The sequence below is a fragment of the Phragmites australis genome, chromosome 5 (genome assembly GCF_958298935.1).
Source record: "Phragmites australis chromosome 5, lpPhrAust1.1, whole genome shotgun sequence".
Lineage (NCBI taxonomy): Eukaryota > Viridiplantae > Streptophyta > Magnoliopsida > Poales > Poaceae > Phragmites > Phragmites australis.
Window position 1 is genome coordinate 2,390,110 of NC_084925.1, and position 19,803 is coordinate 2,409,912.

At 44.5% G+C, this 19,803-nt stretch overlaps 3 protein-coding genes and 1 pseudogene across 3 annotated transcripts; 2 read left to right on the top strand and 2 right to left on the bottom strand.

Moving 5' to 3' along the window:
• Nucleotides 1–680: 680 nt before the first annotated feature.
• LOC133917308 (uncharacterized) lies at nucleotides 681–1,746 on the bottom strand. The gene is made up of 2 exons (XM_062361213.1): nucleotides 812–1,746; nucleotides 681–705 (listed from the first exon to the last, which is right to left on the bottom strand). The coding sequence occupies exons 1-2, from the start codon at nucleotides 1,744–1,746 to the stop codon at nucleotides 681–683; spliced, it is 960 nt and encodes a 319-aa protein (XP_062217197.1).
• Nucleotides 1,747–4,787: 3,041 nt separating this feature from the next.
• Nucleotides 4,788–6,085, top strand: LOC133917364 (putative homeobox-leucine zipper protein HOX26). Its single transcript, XM_062361266.1, has 2 exons — nucleotides 4,788–5,245; nucleotides 5,429–6,085. Exons 1-2 carry the CDS (start codon nucleotides 4,841–4,843, stop codon nucleotides 5,723–5,725), a joined length of 702 nt encoding a protein of 233 aa, XP_062217250.1. The 5' UTR covers nucleotides 4,788–4,840; the 3' UTR covers nucleotides 5,726–6,085.
• Nucleotides 6,086–8,369: 2,284 nt separating this feature from the next.
• LOC133917309 (uncharacterized) lies at nucleotides 8,370–9,357 on the bottom strand. Its single transcript, XM_062361215.1, has one exon. The coding sequence runs from the start codon at nucleotides 9,355–9,357 to the stop codon at nucleotides 8,431–8,433; it is 927 nt and encodes a 308-aa protein (XP_062217199.1). The 3' UTR covers nucleotides 8,370–8,430.
• Nucleotides 9,358–16,731: 7,374 nt separating this feature from the next.
• Nucleotides 16,732–19,079, top strand: LOC133917310 (uncharacterized; annotated as a pseudogene).
• Nucleotides 19,080–19,803: the final 724 nt, after the last annotated feature.

Below are 19,803 nucleotides of genomic sequence, written 5' to 3' on the forward strand. Positions count from 1 at the left end.
AGACCTCAGTCTCTTTATTGTCTTCCCCAGCTGGTTTTCCACCTCGGCCTTATAGATTTTAAAGTATTCTAATGCTTCATCCTTTGTTCTCAGCAAATAGATATAGCAGAACCTAGTGGCATCATCTATGAGAGTAAAGAAGTATTTCTTGCCACCCTTGGTTAATATTCTATTCATCTCACAAAGATCAGAATGGATCAGCTCAAGTGGCGAGGTACTTCTTCCCTCGACCGTATGAAACGGTTTACGGGGCTGCTTAGCTTGCACACACACCTCACACTTATGGCTCTTATCATATTTATATGAAGGAATAAGATCCATCTTGCTCAAACGCACAATTGCTTCATTATTAACATGACACAAGCGAGAATGCCAAATATCAATGTTCTTATTAGAATAAGAAGAATAGAAAATGTTTGCAGAGCTACCAAGAATAGAAATACGGAACATGCCTCCGCAATCATAGCCTTTCCCTACAAACGACCAACACCTGGTCATCACTACTTTATTCGACTCGAAGACTAATTTTATTCCTTGCCGGCACAGCATCGATCCACTGAGTAGATTGCGGGTCATGGCAGGAACAAACAGCACGTCCTTCAGGACAAGAGTCTTGCCAGAAGTCAACTTCAGGCTTACTTGTCCTACTCCGCGCACTGCTGCCGAGACCCCGGTCCCCATCAGTATGGATCCACCATCTGCGCCCTGAAGAGAAGTAAAACATGTCTGATCAACACAAATATGCCTCGTTGCACCTGTATCAACCCACCAACTAACTAGTGAATTTGCCATAAAGGCCTCAGGTACATACCCAGTAGTGGAGTCGCCTTTGCCGGAAACATCGGCTGTTGCAACTGCCACATGCACTTGGGCTTTAGCAACCTTTTGCTGGTCAGGTGTCGGCCCCTTGCCTTTGCGGTCGCGGCATCTGTTGGCTTTGTGATCCAACCCACCGCAGACGTAGCAGACGATCTCAGGCTTTTTCTTCCTTTTCATAACATTAGTCTTCGGTCCGGAATAACCAGGCTTGACCTTTTCTTTCTTCACATTCTTCCCAGTATGGTTCTTGTGCTCGACAATGTTAGCTTGAGCGGGCGCCTTTACCCCACCATAGCCTGCCTTTGACTTCTCTTCGACATTTATAGCAGCAATGAGCTCATTAAGAGTCAACCGCTGCTTTAAGTGTTGACGTGCAGTGACGAAGTCATGCCAAGAAGTAGGCAGCTTGGCCAGTATGGCATTAACCTGAAAGTTCTCAGGGAGGGCGCAGCCGTACTGGCCTAAGTCCCGCACGATCAGCTGTAACTCGTGGATTTGTTCCATGACTGATCTGCCATCTCCCATGCGAAAGTTCAGATAGCTTGCCACCATAAAGGACTCGTTGCTGTTATCGCTTTCTGCATACTTGTCATTCAGCTCCATCCACACTTTCCGCGCTTCCCCAAAACCCACATAGATATCAAACAGCCTGTTCGACAGGACGGCCAAGAGACGTGCCAGAGCTGAGGCATTCGCCTTCTCCCAACGGGCCCTTAACGCGTCGAGACGCGTTCTTTCGACCTCGTCTAGCACGGCTTCCCCTTGAGGGGCGGGCGGCTCTTCAGTGAGAACCCAGAACAATCTGAGCTCCATTAAGCACAGCCTCGTACGGGCTTGCCAGCGCTTAAAGCCAGTCCCATCAAAGCTCTCGGGCTTGATTGCATCCGAGGATGACGGAGGGAGACCAGAGGAGGAGGAACTAGCCATTACTGAAGCACTATTAGGTTTTCTGGATTGTTGAGTATAGTGTGAATATATGAGCATATATATCAATATTCCATAAAGGAAAGAGCTATAGATAAACAACAGGACTCCAATACACATGATAGTACAAAGTAGGACTGCAATATAACAGATAAATAAGTACTGATCATGTGAACTTTAGCTGCTGAAACTGAACAGGGAGGACAGGAATTAAAGTATAACATTGTTCTCAGATTTATTTTGCAACACTTGGCTCCAGGTCTCATAGAACCTGCTCCCTAAACATTGCAAAATTGCATATCACCAAATTGAGTTTAGTCTAAGCCTCAACTAGCTTCAGAACATGTATATCAGTAAATTCAAAGTCTGGACAGACACAAACAGTGCTGCTGAAAGTATCAAAATCAGACCTCCAGAAGATATTCAATCAGATCATACCATCTACATAACAGTACCAACTCCACCAATATACTGAACTAGCATTTCAGAGGGACCATGGACCAATTATAGCCATAAGGATGATCTGAATCAACGTATCAGAGACCATATACCAGATATAGCAACAATAATGGTCTGAGAAAGCAGCAGCACTGAACTAAGACATCATATACAAGTCTGAAGCTACTTTACTTAGACTACTCTACAATTTTCAATGCAAATAATCATCATTGAACTAAAACCCAAGCCTCTGATCAGATCAAAGAAGAAGAAAATGTATACTCACAGAGAGATGCAATCAAAAGCATGAATAACAGAGGCTAGGCACGGCTCTTCAGCCGCTGTCCCAGAAAACCTATCACCCGCCGTTGCCGGAGGGAGAGGAGATCGGAGATACAAAGCCCTACCACATTGCGACGGCACGTGTGGGCAAACCTCGGCACTGCAGCTCTGAATACCACCAAATTCTCACTTCCCAGCACCAGCCGCACCGGCCACAGCCCGACAGTAGCTCGAGCTCAACTCCAGTGCACAACCGAGAAGCAAAATATGGAAGGAAAAACAAAATATGTGAGTCAATCTCTTCTCTGCAACCCCATAGGAGAAAGGAGGAGATAGATATAGGGGTTGAAGGAGCACGAACATCACAGGGATCAGAGCCCCTCCGATCCAGCCGCGCCCCCATAGACCAAGCGATTCCAATCGAATCTGGCCTCCAACGGCAGCAGGCGCACCTCCAGCCGAGCAAATCCCGCAGGACTCGGAGAGAGGGCAGCCGCCGCCAGCACCCATCGCCCGAGCTCCCTTATCCCTTCCCCTTTTCTTTTTCCTCTGATTTTTCCGAAACCCTAGCAGCCGGTATAAATACAGAGAGCATACGGGCCTGGGCCGAAAACGAGAAAGGGCTGGGCCAAGCAGCAGAACTCGAGACCCAAAAGGAGATTTCTCACATTAAAATTTCCATAAAAATACAACACTCATCTCACCTCCACTTGTATGCCATTCCAATTGCTTGTAACACCGTAGTCGGTATTTGAAGTACAAAGTGACATATATTTATATAATTTTCTCATTTTAAATTATATTTTTGTACTTTCTAATAAAATAATATTATTTCAAAATAATTCAGGAGACCATCGTACACTTTGTCCTGGCTTACTACGTGTCCGCAGTCCTTCCCCAGCTACGTGTCAAACCGCATGTCAGACCAATAAGCTTGTTCACAAGTACAAGTTCCCTGCATGCATGACCACTAAGATTGACAGGTTAGTCAGCTCATAGAAAATTAAACTCGATCACAGACGCAGTCTACTCTTCCTACCAATGTACACTTTGTACGGCGTTGGATCGACTCCGAGTTGTTCCTTGGTCAAGGCAATCGATCGATGCATGGATTGTTGCGTTCCAACATGGCAGACAGTAACTACTCACTTAATCTTCTTCACCAATACAATTAACAGTCCCCCTGTCCGGTTTACTTAATCTCGTACGTTTGCCCTGACGATTGAAAAGCCAAGCACATGTGTTTTGACTTACCTGTCGATATCGTTGCATTATTATATTATTAGTCCACAAATGAGTGCTATTAAACGCATGATAAAATCGTCGTCGGTTTCTCAACACATCCAGCGACTAGTTACTGCTCGTAATGCTACCACTTGATCAATCTTGAAGACTGAGAAACCGATTTATGTACTCCGTTTCACTATGTCTATCCATACTCTAGTAGAATACGTTTTTTTAATTATTACATTTTTTTACTTTTTTATCTCTAATTAAATATTTTGAGAGAGAAAAATAGTTGTATCATGTCATTTAATAGAGATATGGATAGTCATTTCTCGTTGATTTTTTAAAATCTAATACTCCTTCCGTTTAAGAATGTTTAGTATTTTGTTTCAAAAAATTAGTCAAACTTTATCAATTTTGATCGACAATTAGCTAAATTACATACATATTTTGTTGCTAAATTATATACATATTTTGTTTCAATATATTTGTATTTCAAAGTATTATTAATATGATGTTGATTTTATAGCAATTGATAATATATTATAAGAAAAATCAACAATAATAGTTTACTTTGATAATTTTTTTCAAAACAAAATACATTTTTCATCCTTAAACATAGTGAGTACTTATTTGGTTAGTGCGCACGTTAAGTTATGGATAAACATGATGAAACGGAGGGAATAGTTCGTGCCAGCAGCTGTTATGTTTTCTGTTCTTAACTAGAATAGCATCTCCCGAGTCCAACCAGCATCAACGTGTACTATTAATACTAGCACTTAATCACATTGATTAGCCTAATTGTCTTGGTTAAAAGGTTAAACCACACATGAAACCGCGTGACCGTGTAAGCTTGGATGTTGCGGAAGGAAATTCTATAAGACTCGGTCTCATAAAAAGACCCTCTCTTGTACATACCACATGTCTCCCTTATTATTCTCAGTTGCATATGTCAACTGTTAGATCAGAAAAGAAAGGTATAGATTAGAGTATCGTAGAGATTTTTTTAGTGAAGGGTTTTATAAAATTTTCTTCCGGATGCTGCCACCTATAAAAACCAGCCTAGCTAGCTACTTCATTCACAATCACACTACTCAGCTCATAGAGTTTTCTAGCTCGATCGCCGGCCACCAACTCATCAGCTTCGGCCATGTCTAGCGTCACCACGGCCGGCAGCAGCATGGAGGAGTACTCCGTGGAGGAGTTCGACACGCGGCTGTCTTTGGAGATCGGCGGCGGAGGGAGCCGACCGCCGCCTCAGAGGAAGACGGTGCAGCTGTTCGGCGAGGTGTTCTCGCCGCAGGAGGCTCCGCTGCAAGACCATGGTCGTCGCCGAGAGCCGACGGCGCTGGCGTGCAGGAAGAAGAGAGAGATCGGTGTTGCTGTTGTTGCTGCTGCTAGGCAGAAGAAGAAGGCCAGGACGTTCCAGGCCGAGGACGGCGATCCCCGGAGCTCGAGCGACAGCGGCGGCGGCGCGAGGAAGAAGCTCCGGCTCACCAGCGTGCAGGCTACGCTGCTCGAGGACAGCTTCCGCGCCCACAACATCCTGCCTCATGTACACACACGCACACACGCTCTTTTCAATCAAGAAATGCGTGCATGCATGCATATGGTTTAGCTGAAGATAGCTGAAGATAATTCTTCATCTGATGAGTTAATCAACCAATTGAATCGAAATTTGTTTGCTTTTTATCGGTTAGATCATTCTGATTAGAATCGATTATCTCTCCTTCGTCAGGCTGAGAAGCGCGAGCTGGCGCGGCGGGTGGGGCTGAGCGCGCGGCAGGTGGAGGTGTGGTTCCAGAACAGGAGGGCGAGGACGAAGCTGAAGCAGACGGAGGTGGACTGCGACCTGCTCCGCCGCTGGTGCAACCGCCTCACCGACGAGAACGCGCGCCTCAGGCAAGACCTCGCCGAGCTCCGGACGTCGGCGTCCACGAGGCTCCCCGCTGCGGCGGCGGTCAGCGTCGTCTGCCCTTCCTGCTGCGACAAGCAGCTCGCCATCGTCGCCGCCGGCGCTGCCGAGATGGAGTAACTGAATAACCGATGATCAAGCGATGGAGTTATATTGACGACCACGCACGCATGACATTCAGGCAGAATTCCAAGAAGGGAAATTTCCGCTGTGATGAGGTTCAACGGCATACAGAGTTATATTTTCCCATAATTCTCTCTCCGTCTCTCTTTTCTGTAGATGATTAAGAGGGCTGGTGCTGATGATTCTAGCTATTCAGTCAGATACATGGACAAGGTTAATTACTACAAAAGGATCTTAATTCGTTCAAAAGTTATCCAGGTTTACATGCTGTTAGGAGAGGATTTGACTGACCAGTATATGTTCGATGATACACATCCATACATGATACGATCGATATTTTTCAAACTTGTTTCTGTGTTCAATTTCTTATTGATATGCTCCTTTTTTGTTTCTTTCAAGCATGTGTTCTCTACTTTTTATTTGCTTTGATTTGGATTGGACTGGATTCCAGTTAAGCTTCTCGAGGGGCTACAATATTTGCTACCTTTTCTTCTTGCTGAAATGGAGAAAACTGATTACAAATTTTATGTAACAAGCACAAGTAATCAAGAACTGGTAAACGTGAGAGTAGAACACACTCCTATGTTACTGCTCATTTTTAGGAATAGAACATATGTTACTCTTTACTGCTAAAATGGAGAAGCTAGCTGTTCCATGGCAACAGTGGGAGGCCATTCTGGGCGAACTTTTGGGCATGAGTGAACACAAGTGTTGCTTAACATCCGTGTCTGTTTTTTTTATCGAATCGGACACTCTGAATTCGAGTCGGATTTCGACACCTACATCAGATTTTAAGTTGTATTTCACGTGTTCAAATTTTCTTTACCGAATCGAACACTCAAATCCGAGTCTGATTGTAACACTCGTATCCGTGTCCCGATAACACTGGTGAACACTGAACACACAGTATTTAGGGCCGAGCAATGCAAGCAATGCTCCTGTCTGCAAATCACTAAGAACATAGAGCAAATTATTCCATAAATCACATCACATCCTTCCCCTGCTTCCCATGATTCACATTCTGCAGAAAAAGCAGCACTACTAGGCACTGGCACATAAGTTATATTCTGTTTGTTTCAAAAATTAAAATGCGTTCTGCTCGATCTGTACGAAAAGGTCAAATCTTTGAAGACAATTCATGAGGAACCTTCCCCTTGGGGAATCAGAACAATCCCCTCAAACAGAGACAGGATGAGAAAGAGCCAGATTGAGCCGGACAATTCTTGCCACTGGGAGAGAAACAAAAGCAAGCACGGCACCAAGTTAGGCAGACAGAATGTAGTCAACCGATGCGTGCTTCTTGATTCGGAGGAGACGGCTATTCATATTTAGCTTCAGCTAATCGGTTACTCTTTCCGACATAAATACTCTTTTTTAGATAACACAATTTTTAATATATAATTTTGACCACTATTTTATATTAAAATATATTTATAAATTTTATTCAAAATAATAGAATGTATTTATGAAAGTATTTTTAAGATAAATCTACCCATATGATTTTAAGTCTTCCAAACTAAATATTTTAAAAACTATTGGGAGTCAAAATTTTAAAATTTTAACTGAATATTTTTTAAAAAATTATATGTATTTATAATCAAAAGGAGTACGAACTTAGTTTGAACTAGTTAGTCTAACTAAGTCCACGGTGAACACAGAGAAGTAAACCGGCCCCGAGATAACAACAAAAAAGCCTGTTTGGAAGGCAGGAATGGATTCACGCGGGACTAATTCCACAGGAAACCTCCACGTTGTAGGAGTGGATGTTTCTGCGCTACAAAATTGCTATGAAATTACAGCGTTCCAAACAGGGCCTTACTGTATGGGATATCAGTAACTGACAGCGCTAATATGATCGCTGGCCATGAGAAGAATGGTCATGCTTCTCGTTTTCTTGTCTGGTCCCTTCTCTTCTTGGGCCACCATGGCATCTAGCACGTACAGGCCAGAACCCCGAGTGTTCGTGTTGGCGCGATCGTGCAGCAATGCATGGGTAGCATGGTGCACGATCGATGCCATATGCTGATCGAACGCCGTTTTGAGTCAAATAGACAGTTTCGAATTCAATCATACGGAGAATTTCAGCAAAACACAAATGTTTTCATCAAGGTAGGGAGAAACCGATCACATATGGGCGATTGTATTCTTCAGCGATTAAAATTGAAAAAAAAAAATCAATCGATCTAACGACTTACAACCATTTTCATCCTCCTATCCGCCCCCAACCGTCTTCGATGGTGATACCGTCGGATCTACGTCCACCACCTCCTCCACGCTTACCTGACAGATTCGTACTCCCTCACCCCACCCTGTCCCACTAACCGTCTCCGCCCCCATACAACCGTCGGTACCCACCACCTAACTGCCCCACGCACGCCTCCTCCACTGGTCGGCCTGCCTCCTCGCTCGGAGTTCTCTCTAAAGCCAACGACGAATGACCCTCGAATCAATCCCTCCCTGATGCGTGTTCACGTGCACCTTAAGATCCTTTAAATCTAGGAAGCTTGATGTAATGTATATAATAATATATTCGGAGAATTTGGGCAAAATGCAACATCGATCTCCCTCATCTTCCACCTTACAAAAGACTCCTCCATGACGATATTCGTAGTGTGACCACAAATTAACCGGAGTTAATTAGTAGTAATACGGATTAATTAGCGCCGTGCATGCGGCAGCCCGATTGTTTGCTATGGATTGGTTCAGGTCGATTTGCGGTGGTGGTGCTGCGGCTTGCCGCCGCCGGCGGAGTCGTGCTTGGAGTCCATGACGGTCTCGAACGCGCCGACGAGCGCCCTGACCCTGCTGCACTGCCGCTTCTCCAGCAGCTTGCTGCGCGCCTCCTCGATCACGTCGTTGCTCCGCGCCACCTCCCGGCGCCGCGGTTTCTCCGACTCCGGCCGTGCCTCCATGGCCGTCTTCACCCGGCTCCCCTGGAACCTGCTCAACGCCTCCTCCTTCTCGTCCGGATCCGCGTGCTCCTCGTGCTTTTTGATCGCCTCCTTCACCACCATCATGAACTTGTCCGCCACGTCGTCGGCGACGGCAACGGCCTCCGCTCCTTTCTTGGGCTCCTCCTCCTCAGCGGCGCCGGTCTCCTTCCCCTCCGCGGACTTCACGCACTCCTCCGCCGCCGCCACGACCGGCGGTACCTGATGGTTCGCCTCGTGTATGATCTTCTCCGGGACGGCCTCAAGGTGGTGGTGCTCCTCCTGCGTATTGGCCGCCACTGCGCCGCCTGGGGCATCGTTGCCAGGGAGCTCGCCGTCCAGGGACACCACGCTCACGGCGTCGGTGCCCTTGCTGGTGACCGAGGTCGGCTCGTCGCCGACTTCCTTCATCCTTCGGCGCGACCTGCTTGTGCTGCGGAAGGCGCGGGCGGCCCTCTGCATTAGCCTCCTCGGCGACCACAGTGACGCGTACGACGCCGCCGCCACCGGCGCCGCCTTGGTCCTGTCCTTTGGGGTGGCCGGCGGCGTGTCGGTGGGCGTGGCCGTCATGCAGCCGAAGGAGGACGCCGACGCGGCGGCGGGCGTGGTGGGCGTGGAGACAGGGTTGGAGCTGAACGGCGATGGTGCGTCGGCTCTGGCGCTGGCGCTCCTCGGCAGCCACCACGATGGTGTGGCCATGGCCTGCTTCGGGATCCACAAACAGTTAATTGTAGAGCAAATTGCGCAATACCATTAATTTTGGAGCAAATGTGGTGCAAAACCACCACCTTTAAAAAAAATTACACTCAAACACAACTATTCAGGCCATTGTTAAAAAAACCACAATTACATCCGATTGCATCTAAAAAACGTTACCTGACAAGTGGGACCCACTTGTTGGTCACACTAACAGGTGGGCCCCACTTGTCATTCTTTTTTCTTTCTCCCATCCTTTCCTTTTTCTTCTCGGTGTGCAACCCCTTCTCCGTCGCTCTCGCCTTTTTGGCCCGCCTCTCCGCCTTTGCTCTTTGGGGCCTCTTCCCTTACGCCAGAGCGCCACCGCCCTGGTTCCTTCGCTCTCCCTCATCTCTGTCTTCTATATTCCCTCTCTCCCTCTAATGCCTCCCCACTCCGACCTCGGTAGGAACATCGTGCCGCCACCCTTACCTTCCTTCTCGAGCACCTCCGCCGAGCACATGACATGTTGTGGCCGTCACTCTTGCAAGCCATCGTTCACTGTGCGGACCTGCCGTTGACCCGCCTAGGGTCTGGATCACCAGTGCTGACACCAACCGTAATGTGCTCTTTCGCACTAGCGACTGCCTTCGCACTTTCGCCAACACATGTTAGCAGTGTCGCAAGTGTAGTTGCTGCTCTTCGAATCAGCCTGAATCCACTCAGATCTAGCCTCTTCGCGTCGAAGTCACCGCGGGACGCAAGCCGTCGTCGCCTCTGGAGCCCTCCGCGCTGCCGGTTCGTGCCACTGAGCTGAAGCCCCCTGCGCCGTGCCCCTTCTTTCGCCTTCGCCGTAGGCCATCGTTGTGCCGCCCTCCCACCTGGCCCCAGCCTTCGCCGGATCTAGATAGATCCCAGCTGCCATGGTCGACAGCGTCACTGCTGATCACTCGCACGCCTCCCTGCCCTACTCCCCTCGGCTTCCTTCCGCCGCCACCTGTGCTCCTCTCTCCCGTTCGTTGTGTAGAGGCGAAGGGAGAGGGGGCCAAAGAGGCGAGAACGGCGGAGAAGGGAGGTGCACAGAGAAGAAAAAGGAAAGAAGGAGGGGGAGAAAGAAAAAAAGGCTGATAGGTGGAGCCCACCTGTTAGTGTGACCGACAAGTGGGTCCCACCTGTCAGGTAACATTTTTCGGACAGAATCGTGGTTTTTTTAACAATTGCCCGAATAGTGCGTGTTATGGAGATCAAACGTCTCCCATAATTCATAATAATTATATAACTGCAATATAACCAGAGATAATGTGTGATCAAGAGTTCATAATTCATAATTAGAGTATGATTCTTGTACGCCAAGGACACAAAACAACTAGATCTTGGCTTGATCTCCATCCAAGATATCAAATTTTTTAACACGAAACATATCTACAGACATGCACTTTAAATAAAAACATAGCCTTTTTTACATATTTATTAACGACCACATATGCAATCCATACATTATATATACGAAATTCCCATGTTGCAAACGGGGCTAAATACGATGCCAATGACATGTAGAGGAAGGGAAAAATAAGATCGATTAATTGGGTAACAATGTAGATGGTAGAGTGAGTGAGGACAAGAGCAAGGAGAATAATTCGGATATCCGATTTACTAGGTCTACCGGTGGATCTGATAGAAAAAAATTACCATATTTACCAATATTTTATTTAAATTTATTTAATTTATTTGAATTTTATCTGATATATCCGATTGAAAAAACTTTAGACAAGAGATTGTTACCTACCTCAAGCTTGACCTTCATGTTGCGGAGGTGAAGATGAGGATCTGACGATTGGATCTGCATGGCACGGCACTAGGAGGGAGGGAGGGGGCAGAGGGCCATTTGAAGCCCCCACAAATGGCCCAGGATTGCAAGTTGGGGATGGATGCGTTGGAGACTTGGAGGAGATGATAATAGAGGAGGCCAGGCCAGGCCAGACCAGGAAACTTAAACGGCATGCAGTTCTAAGACACGTGGCCACGTTTGCGCGCCAAGAATTGTACGGTTCCGAGTAAACTAGGCTGCGGTTCATTCGGTTAATCGCACGCTATGTTTGACCAAGCACACACTGTGTGATCTTACGTACTACCCCCATTTTTTTACATGTCACTAATTTTTTACTGTAACAATTTTGATCTTATGTTTTTTCTGTAAAAGATTTATAAATAACTAAAACTTTCATATCATTAGATTCATCGTGAAATGTACTTTATTAGTATTAGATACTTTTAAGTATTCGTAAATTTTTCGTAGGAAAAAACGTAAGATCAAAATTGCTACAGTAAAAAAGGTTGATGACAAGTAAAAAAATAGAGGTAGTATTTACTATTAGAATCTAATTCATTACGTGATATAAGATAAAAAATTGTCATAAAACTTATAGTGAAATTAGAGAAAATTATGTACGAGGAAACAAGTAAGAAAATAAATTATTATGTATTACGCTATGAATTAGATACAGACCGCAAATACATGAGACCAGATCTTATAAGATTACTAGTAGAGTGCCCGCACTAACGCTACAATTTCCAAATTTTACCGACACCTATTATATTATGACCTAACACAACTTGAATACTTAATAATTAGAAGAACAATGCCTAATGAATCTGCAAGAAAAAACAAGATATATATTAAATTATTTAAAATAACCTCACCCATCAGCAAGTATCCAGCAATATTTAACCAATGATTGAACATCCCGATTAACCCAATCTTCTTGCGATATACTCCTCCGATGCAACATACTCCGTTCTCAGGTTATATCCATGCAACCACAAAACGATCCGGTTCAAGTAGTACTGCCTGAGAAAAAACATTTTAATATGGATACCTTGTGAATACTTTATGGATACCTGAGGGATACGGTCCAGCCTAATAGCTAACCTAAATACAACAGACAACACCACATGGTCCACACCGCCTCCCTATGCTCCCTCTCGCCATCCACCGCCCGCATGACTCTCTGCTCCGTGCTCACTCTCGTCGGTCATCACCACGCCGACGACAACACCCTCCACCAGTCGTGTGAGCTCTGTGGATGGTGCAGACAATGCCTCGCTTGAGCCTCCGACGACACCATCCACGGCTCCACCTCGCTGGATTTGGTGAGTCGTCGTCGCACCTCTCTGTAGAACCAGTGATGTGAAATTGTGAATTATGAAATGCTCGTGCAGTTCCTGGTTCTTTTTCAAACTATACTTGGAGGATGAGAGCATCGTCTTAATTTGATCTATGTGTGCGTCTTGGTTCCTCAGTTTCTGCTCAAGGTGCAGTGATTGTATCATTGTGTTAATTTGTGGACAATGACTATATGCAATAGCTCCTGCCTGATTGCTGAATGTCTAAATTTAAGTAACTTATTATTGTTATTTTAAAAATTAAAACATATCCTTGTATTGGGTTTTTTTAGAAAAATATTGTATTCGTATCGGTGATGCATAGGTAATCATTAGAGATACATGGTATTTCTATCCTGGTTAGAGTAAGTAGATGACATATGTTCTAGCAAATCACTACCCTTTGAACGTCTTCAGCAACCTGATGACAATAGCTTCAATTATAAAGTGAAGGTCTGCACTCTGCACACACCAAACAAAATTAAGGATTGGCGAAAGACTGTACCCATGTTGACATATACCCCTTCACAGTTCACCCATTGTTCATCAACCCTTGGAACAAAATCATTACCCTAATTACCAAAATGAGCAATACCAAATTAAATTAAATGGGTATTCAAATAATCCCATTTTCCACTTGATTTGCCAATTTGTGAGGGTTATTCCTACTGTTCCAAGGGTTGATGAACAAAACAATGTATATCTGAAAAAAGGTAGGCCAACCACATCAGATCTGCAAAATTATAGGCTAACAAAGTCCCAATCTAAACAATTGTGCTATATGATCTCAATCTTAATATTAAGAAATGCATGTCACATGACAGGCAGCTAGTGTTGCTGCAAAATAGGCACTAATAGTCAGCAATCCAAGTGGAAATAACAAATTAAGTAACATATACAAAAGTTTAGCACCCCAATTTGTATTTTTCTTTATGGCGTCAACCTAGCACTAAGTTAACTTAATTTTACTAAGGAAATCAACAGTAAGTAATCATTTGTTACGATTATAAGCTAGACAATTAGTCCTAGCGCTAGGATGAAAAATAGCTTGAAGGAAAAATAAGGTGGCTCATAGGAAGATTGACCATACGGTCCATATCTACAATAATATGTTCAGAACTTCACAAGTATTATCCAAACCAACACTGTGAACCTTTTTCCACAAGTCCTCATCAACCATCATTCTGCATCGGTTGTGTACCTAAGAATCAGCCTCAATAAGTTAATATGCGATAAATAAATCTATTTGAGCACAAGATGGTTCGGCAAGTATTGAAGGGGTTTACTATCCTAACAACTAACAAACAAAAGATTTAGCAAGAGTACCAATTTTGGTTCCCCCTGAGGGTATTGATCTCCCCATTATGGCCTAAAACATGCAATGGTTGTGCACGGTCCTAGCTGGGGAAGGTGTTCGTGGAGAACCTTGAGTGCACCTGTTTGAATATATGGCTTTTATAAATCAAATTATACTCATATTTTGCAGCTTTACAATGTCGAATAGAACTTTAAAATGAAGCACCAACACTACCAAAAAAGAAAGCATCAGTTGCATAGAATTCCATACAAAACAGTTGGGAGCCCTAACCTACCTCAAACCAAACACATTTTCTTCCCACCACCTAATTGGAGGTCACATCCTGAAGAGTCGGGCATAGCAGTCGGCCACAACAGAACTACAGTTGGACTCTGCAACATGGTTATCGGGCATGCTACAACGGCCTTGCTATTATTGGTTCCCATTTGCCGACTACGATCATGGCATTTTTGTGTAAGATTATCAAGATTTTGTATTTACCAGAGCCATATAACTCATGAAGCTTTCATGACCTAGGTCTGCATAGTAGTAGCCTTTAAGTTGACTTGGCTTAAGCTGGCCCTATAAACAATAATCCTGGAAAAATCACAAGAAATACATCATTGAATAAGAATTACTCACACAAACATAAATCAATTGAAAAGTTTTTAGGCTTCATATTTACAATGATAAAGAGCAAGATAAAGACATTTTTATTATCCCCCTTTACTTTATGAAAAGTCTTACCAAAATTTCCTTCCAAAAACTGATCTTAGTTGAGACTTCCTGATCCTTTTCAACTAAAAAACATAATGAAATAAAAGCGCAAACAAAAACTTTAAAGTGAGAAAAGAGAAGCACCTTTAAGACGGAGAGCACATGTAGAAATCCCTCTCTCCTCCGCGCCAGATATTCAGAGCGGCTCGGATAGACCTGATTGAGAGCCTCCTAAGGATATACATCTGTAATAATTGATGAGAAACAGTTAAGGCTAAATACATCACACGTGCATTATAACTTTAAAATATAAACTCATGGAATGACCTGCTCCTCAAACTCGGCCTTCGATCTTGAACTCTTGGTAAGGAAAACATGCTCAATGACTGGCTCGGTCTCAAGTGCAGATTCGCCCAAGTCTGAGATGTCAGTTGGAACCAGCCACCACCCAAGTACTATGTGTCCCAGTGATTCTGCAACCTGCATGAATAAAATAGCTCAAATAAAGGAGCTTAACAAGAAAGTCTTGCATTGCTCACTGGCTCCCGTTAAATCAAAATTTGATGAAACTGTGTTACACCAACCTTCTTAAACTCAGTTTTGCCCTTCTCACGGCGCTTTTGATAAGTTGGCATGAAGAACATTCCAACAGCGTAGTCGCCTGGTGCTAGTAGCTAAAACCCATCATCCTTTGTGACCTACAGGAACACCAAGCAACACCTTGAATAACTCTGTCACAAAGAACATCTTTTGCTTTTTTTCTGTCGAGAAGAAGCATGCCTCTCTGAAGAAGTGATGTGGTAGAGTGACCAGGATGTCAGCACCTATTTCAGTGTTCTTCTTGCAGCTGCAGGCACCATGGTGTGCCATTCTCTCAAGCATCTCAATGGCATCATTGACCTGGGATAAAAAGGGGAGGAAAATTGACATCCCAAACGTGCTAAATCAAGAGTGTAACTACAACAAGTGTACTTATTAGTTGATGAAACTCAGGGATTCGCGTTTGAGAAAAAATGACTGAAACAGTGGTAAAGAAGAAATAATCAATTGAACCCTAAACCTGACAAAAAAAATCTAGGAACTGAGTGGGGTTGTGGAGTGGCTATGCACGACTACTAACCTGGAGACGATCCGTCCATCGCACAGCATCCCGAAGAGTATCGGGAGAGGTGGGGAAGGGATCCTGCATAATCCAGCCACCAACAGCTCAATGTCGCTGGATCCGTCCACCACACCGCATCAGGAAGAGTACCGGGAGAGTTTGCATCACAATGTAACAAACCTACAATAACAAAAGCAGTAGCAGTGAAAACTAACCTTGGACATACTATCAGATTTCACTCATAGTGAAAACTATCAGAAAGCAATGAGATGATAACAAAATATAGAGTCTAGAAAGTTTGAGCACGTACCATTGTGCCCGGATATAGAATGGCAAATAGTAGAGGAAGGTATAAACAACAATCTTGGAGAAGAAGAGGCAGAATGCATACGGTGCAACATCAGGCAGTCTCCATGCCTCCAAGAACCCAATGGCTCTCGGCGATTGCGATCCCATTTCCATCTCCAACTCATCCTCCACCCTTTCCAATTCCACCTCTCTGTTCTCCTTCACGAGCAGCTCGACCTTGTCCCCACCATCACCATTCATCTCAACCTCCATTGCATCCAACTGTGATCCAGCATCACTCGGATGTGCGACCAAGAACACCAGCACGACGGCTCCTAGCGCGGCGATGACGAACGCGTGCACCAAGAACAACCACCCCCATCTGAACTCAAGCACAGCGGCTGCGAGGATGGAGCTGGCGATGTTGCCGACGGAGGTGTGCGAGTTCCACACCCCTATGATGGTGCCGCGCGTGAGGCATGTCTGAACCAGTTCCCCACGACGGCGACGACGTAGGGCCACCCGACGGACTGCACTACCCCGCTGGCGACTTAGGCCGCGAGGAAGAAGACGAGGCTGTGGACGTCTAGGAAGTATGTCGCGCCGAGTGCCATCGACACGGCACCCGAGGCGAGCATGGCGACGCCGAGGAGGCGGCAGAGGTCGGCGCGGTCGGTGAGGTGGCCCCGCAGTGAACATGGAGGCGACAGAGGTCTTTCTTCTCTACTCTTGTCTTATCTTCTTGATGCAGCGTGATGCCGGTAAGGGAGTCATTGTCTCGCCTCATCTCGATTGTGGAGACGCCGATCGAGAGTAGCTCAATAACGCGAAAATGGAGGCAGCGGCTGCGGAGCCCATGGCAGCGGTGAGGAGGGGATTAGGGTTTTGCAGCGGCGAGGAGAGCCGTTCAGCGACAGCCACCCTGCCCTCAACCACTCGGCAGGAAAGACTAGAGATCCCCTGGGCTGAGCTGCGATCAATGGTTGAGCCATCTTTTTTCTGAGAGCTCACTGATCTATCACAGGGATTACCTCACCGAGGCAACTATTGTGACGTCTTCTGCAGTCAATGTCACTGAACATGCTGTTCTAACTTCTGATGGTCAGTCTCTTGCATATGATTATCTCGTCATAGCTACTGGCCATGCTTTGACTTCTCCTGGCAGCAGAGCTGAGAGGATAGAAGAATTCCAGAGAGGTAACTGGAGTCAAAGCACATACTGAAAATGGATAAAAAAAAAACTACTATGCTTTGTGACCTTATGTACCTACCATACCTATGCTTTGTTTTATATGCTTGCTACAGATAACGGGAAGATAAAATCATCAGAATCTGTGTTGATAATTGGGGGTGGTCCAACTGGTGTTGTGCTTGCTGGAGAGATCGCGGTAGACTACCCAGAGAAGAAGGTGACCATTATCCATAGAGGACCACGATTACTTGAATTCATTGGAGATAACTTCAACGAAGTGTCTTAATTGGCTGACTTCAAAGAAGGTAGATGTGCTTCTGCAGCAATCAGTTGACTTAGGTTCATTATCAAACACAGAAAAGTTATACAGAACATCAGGTGGAGAAACAGTAACAGCTGATTGCCACTTTGTATGTATCGGTAAGCCATTGAGTTCTCGTGGCTACGCGATACCATCCTAAAGGAATCTTTGGACAACAAGGGTAGAGTAATGGTGGAGATGGATCTAAGAGTGAAAGGTTATAACAACATTTTTACGATTGGTGACATCACAGATATTCCTGTAAGGCTACACTTCAAACTTGTGATTCCCCTAAGTTTGTGACTGATTTGTTTTCTACAGGTTGATTATTCTCATTGTCCCAACCAGCATGAATTAAATTTGCATAGAGTAGCAATCATTTGACCTAAACTGAAATTCTACCCAAATTTGTGCAGAGTGAACATTCTTAATGAGTGCATATCTATGTAGGCTGACTATTCTCATTTTCCCCACCAGCATGAACCGAGTTTGCATAGAGTAACTATTGTTTGACCTAAATGAGACACTACCAAAAATTTGCAAATAGTGAATATTTGGCATGGGTGCATGTCTTTGCAGAATGATAAGTAGGCTTCAGCCTTCTGATGACACTCTGCTTTTCATGTTACCTGAACTAATTTCTTTATAGTATCCCCTAAAGTCATCTGTGATTTTGAGAGTTGTTCACTTCACATCCACTAATGTCATAACTTAACCATCATGTAACAACCATGAGTTTTCATGACCCTCTGATGACTTTGTTCACTGAAGGCCACTGATAGAAAACCTTCTAACTTATTCCATTTATACACATGTTCTTCCACCATCTTATGACATGATTAATCCATCGCCGTAACCTAATGCTCAGTAGTTGGTTTTAAGTTTTTTTCTTCTGTGAGGAGATATTAAAATTCTCATTACCCTACTTTTAAAGGTGTTCCTTAATTATGTTCCTGTGAGTAAAAGACTTGTCCGTCTAGTGGATACTGGATACTGATTACTGATCATCACAATTCATGTTCCTTCATTTTTTATTTTTTTTATTTTTTTTTATTTTTTTTTTGCGGGGGCCTTCAGTTTAATATTGTCCATTGAGCATCCTTGGTTAAAAAAAAAGTTCTGTAGGGCATCATCAATTTTTTATGTTGGAAGTGGTAACTGATTGCAAAAACACTGAAGTTATTGATACTAATGTCCAATAATGTTCAGGAAATTAAACAAGGGTATCTCGCCCAGAAGCACGCGCTGCTAGTGGCAAAGAACCTGAAGTTACTGATAAAGGGTTCGCCTAACAGCAAATTGGCAACTTACAGCACCGGTTATCCGTTGGCACTTGTCTCTGTTGGAAGGAACGAAGGGCTGGCTCAGTTGCCGTTCCTGACACTCGGTGGGTGCTTACCAGGCATGATTAAATCCCGAGATCTATTCGTCAGTAAGACGAGGAAGCAGATGGGCCTAAATTCTTGACTTCAGTACATGGAAGCATGAAACTGCTTGTGCCCTGGTTTTCAAATAAAGAACATGTTGTGCCCATGTGGCCTGTATTTGTGCAAGTTAACAATGATGGTGTGGATGTCTGAATATAATGTTGATGACTGATGAACAAAGTGTATGTACATGTATACAAAGGCCTCTTTGGTCCACTGTAATGATGTGATTGATCAATAGGTGCATTTGTTTGTTGGCAACTAAACCATCTTTGCTTGTTGATAATCACAGCCTCCCCAATGTCAGCAATGACTGTTTGATGCCCATGGGGTCTGTGGATGAAAAAGAATATCCATGTCCCTGTCAGTAGCAGGTGTCCATAAAAGGCGCTCCGGAGCTCAGATGGTCCCAAACTGGATGCGACACAATGGTGCTTTTTCCAGAAAAGAAAAGGAGAAGGAAGACGAGCAGCTGGCTAGGGATGTCAATGGGGATCTGATTCTCAATTTCCCGTGGGGAATTCCTTTATTAGAGGACGGGGATGGGGAGATTTCGTCCCCCGCGAACTTATATGGGGACGGGGACGGGAAGACGCTCCCCGTCCCCGTTCCCCGCTATATCCCCGATATCACACATATACATATTTTTCGTAGTATATAAATGTACAAATATTACATTACGTAGAGTAAATAATAAATTACTCTTATTCTTTTTTGTCTAACCTACGATATTTACTCAATTTTGTATTATTTACCCTCGTATACATCAATAAATTACTTATTTATACAACATACATATTATTAATATATAAAAATAATCAAATATCATTCAATTTTATATCCCCATTGGAGACCTGATCCCCGCAAATTTCTCATGGGGATGGGAATGGGAGAAATCTTCTCCCGATAGCTAAATGGAGACGAGGATGGGGAAACATTCCCCGTAGAGATTGGCCCCGTTGCCATCCCTACAGCTGGCACTGG

Bases quoted from the DNA above. Each gene is read 5' to 3' on its own strand.
- LOC133917364 (XM_062361266.1), top strand. From the start codon at position 4,841: ATGTCTAGCGTCACCACGGCCGGCAGCAGCATGGAGGAGTACTCCGTG. The intron at 5,246-5,428 runs GTACACACACGC...CTCCTTCGTCAG, and splicing joins CCCACAACATCCTGCCTCAT to GCTGAGAAGCGCGAGCTGGC.
- LOC133917309 (XM_062361215.1), bottom strand. From the start codon at position 9,357: ATGGCCACACCATCGTGGTGGCTGCCGAGGAGCGCCAGCGCCAGAGCC.
- LOC133917308 (XM_062361213.1), bottom strand. From the start codon at position 1,746: ATGGCTAGTTCCTCCTCCTCTGGTCTCCCTCCGTCATCCTCGGATGCA. The intron at 706-811 runs GTATGTACCTGA...ACTTCTCTTCAG, and splicing joins AAAGGCGACTCCACTACTGG to GGCGCAGATGGTGGATCCAT.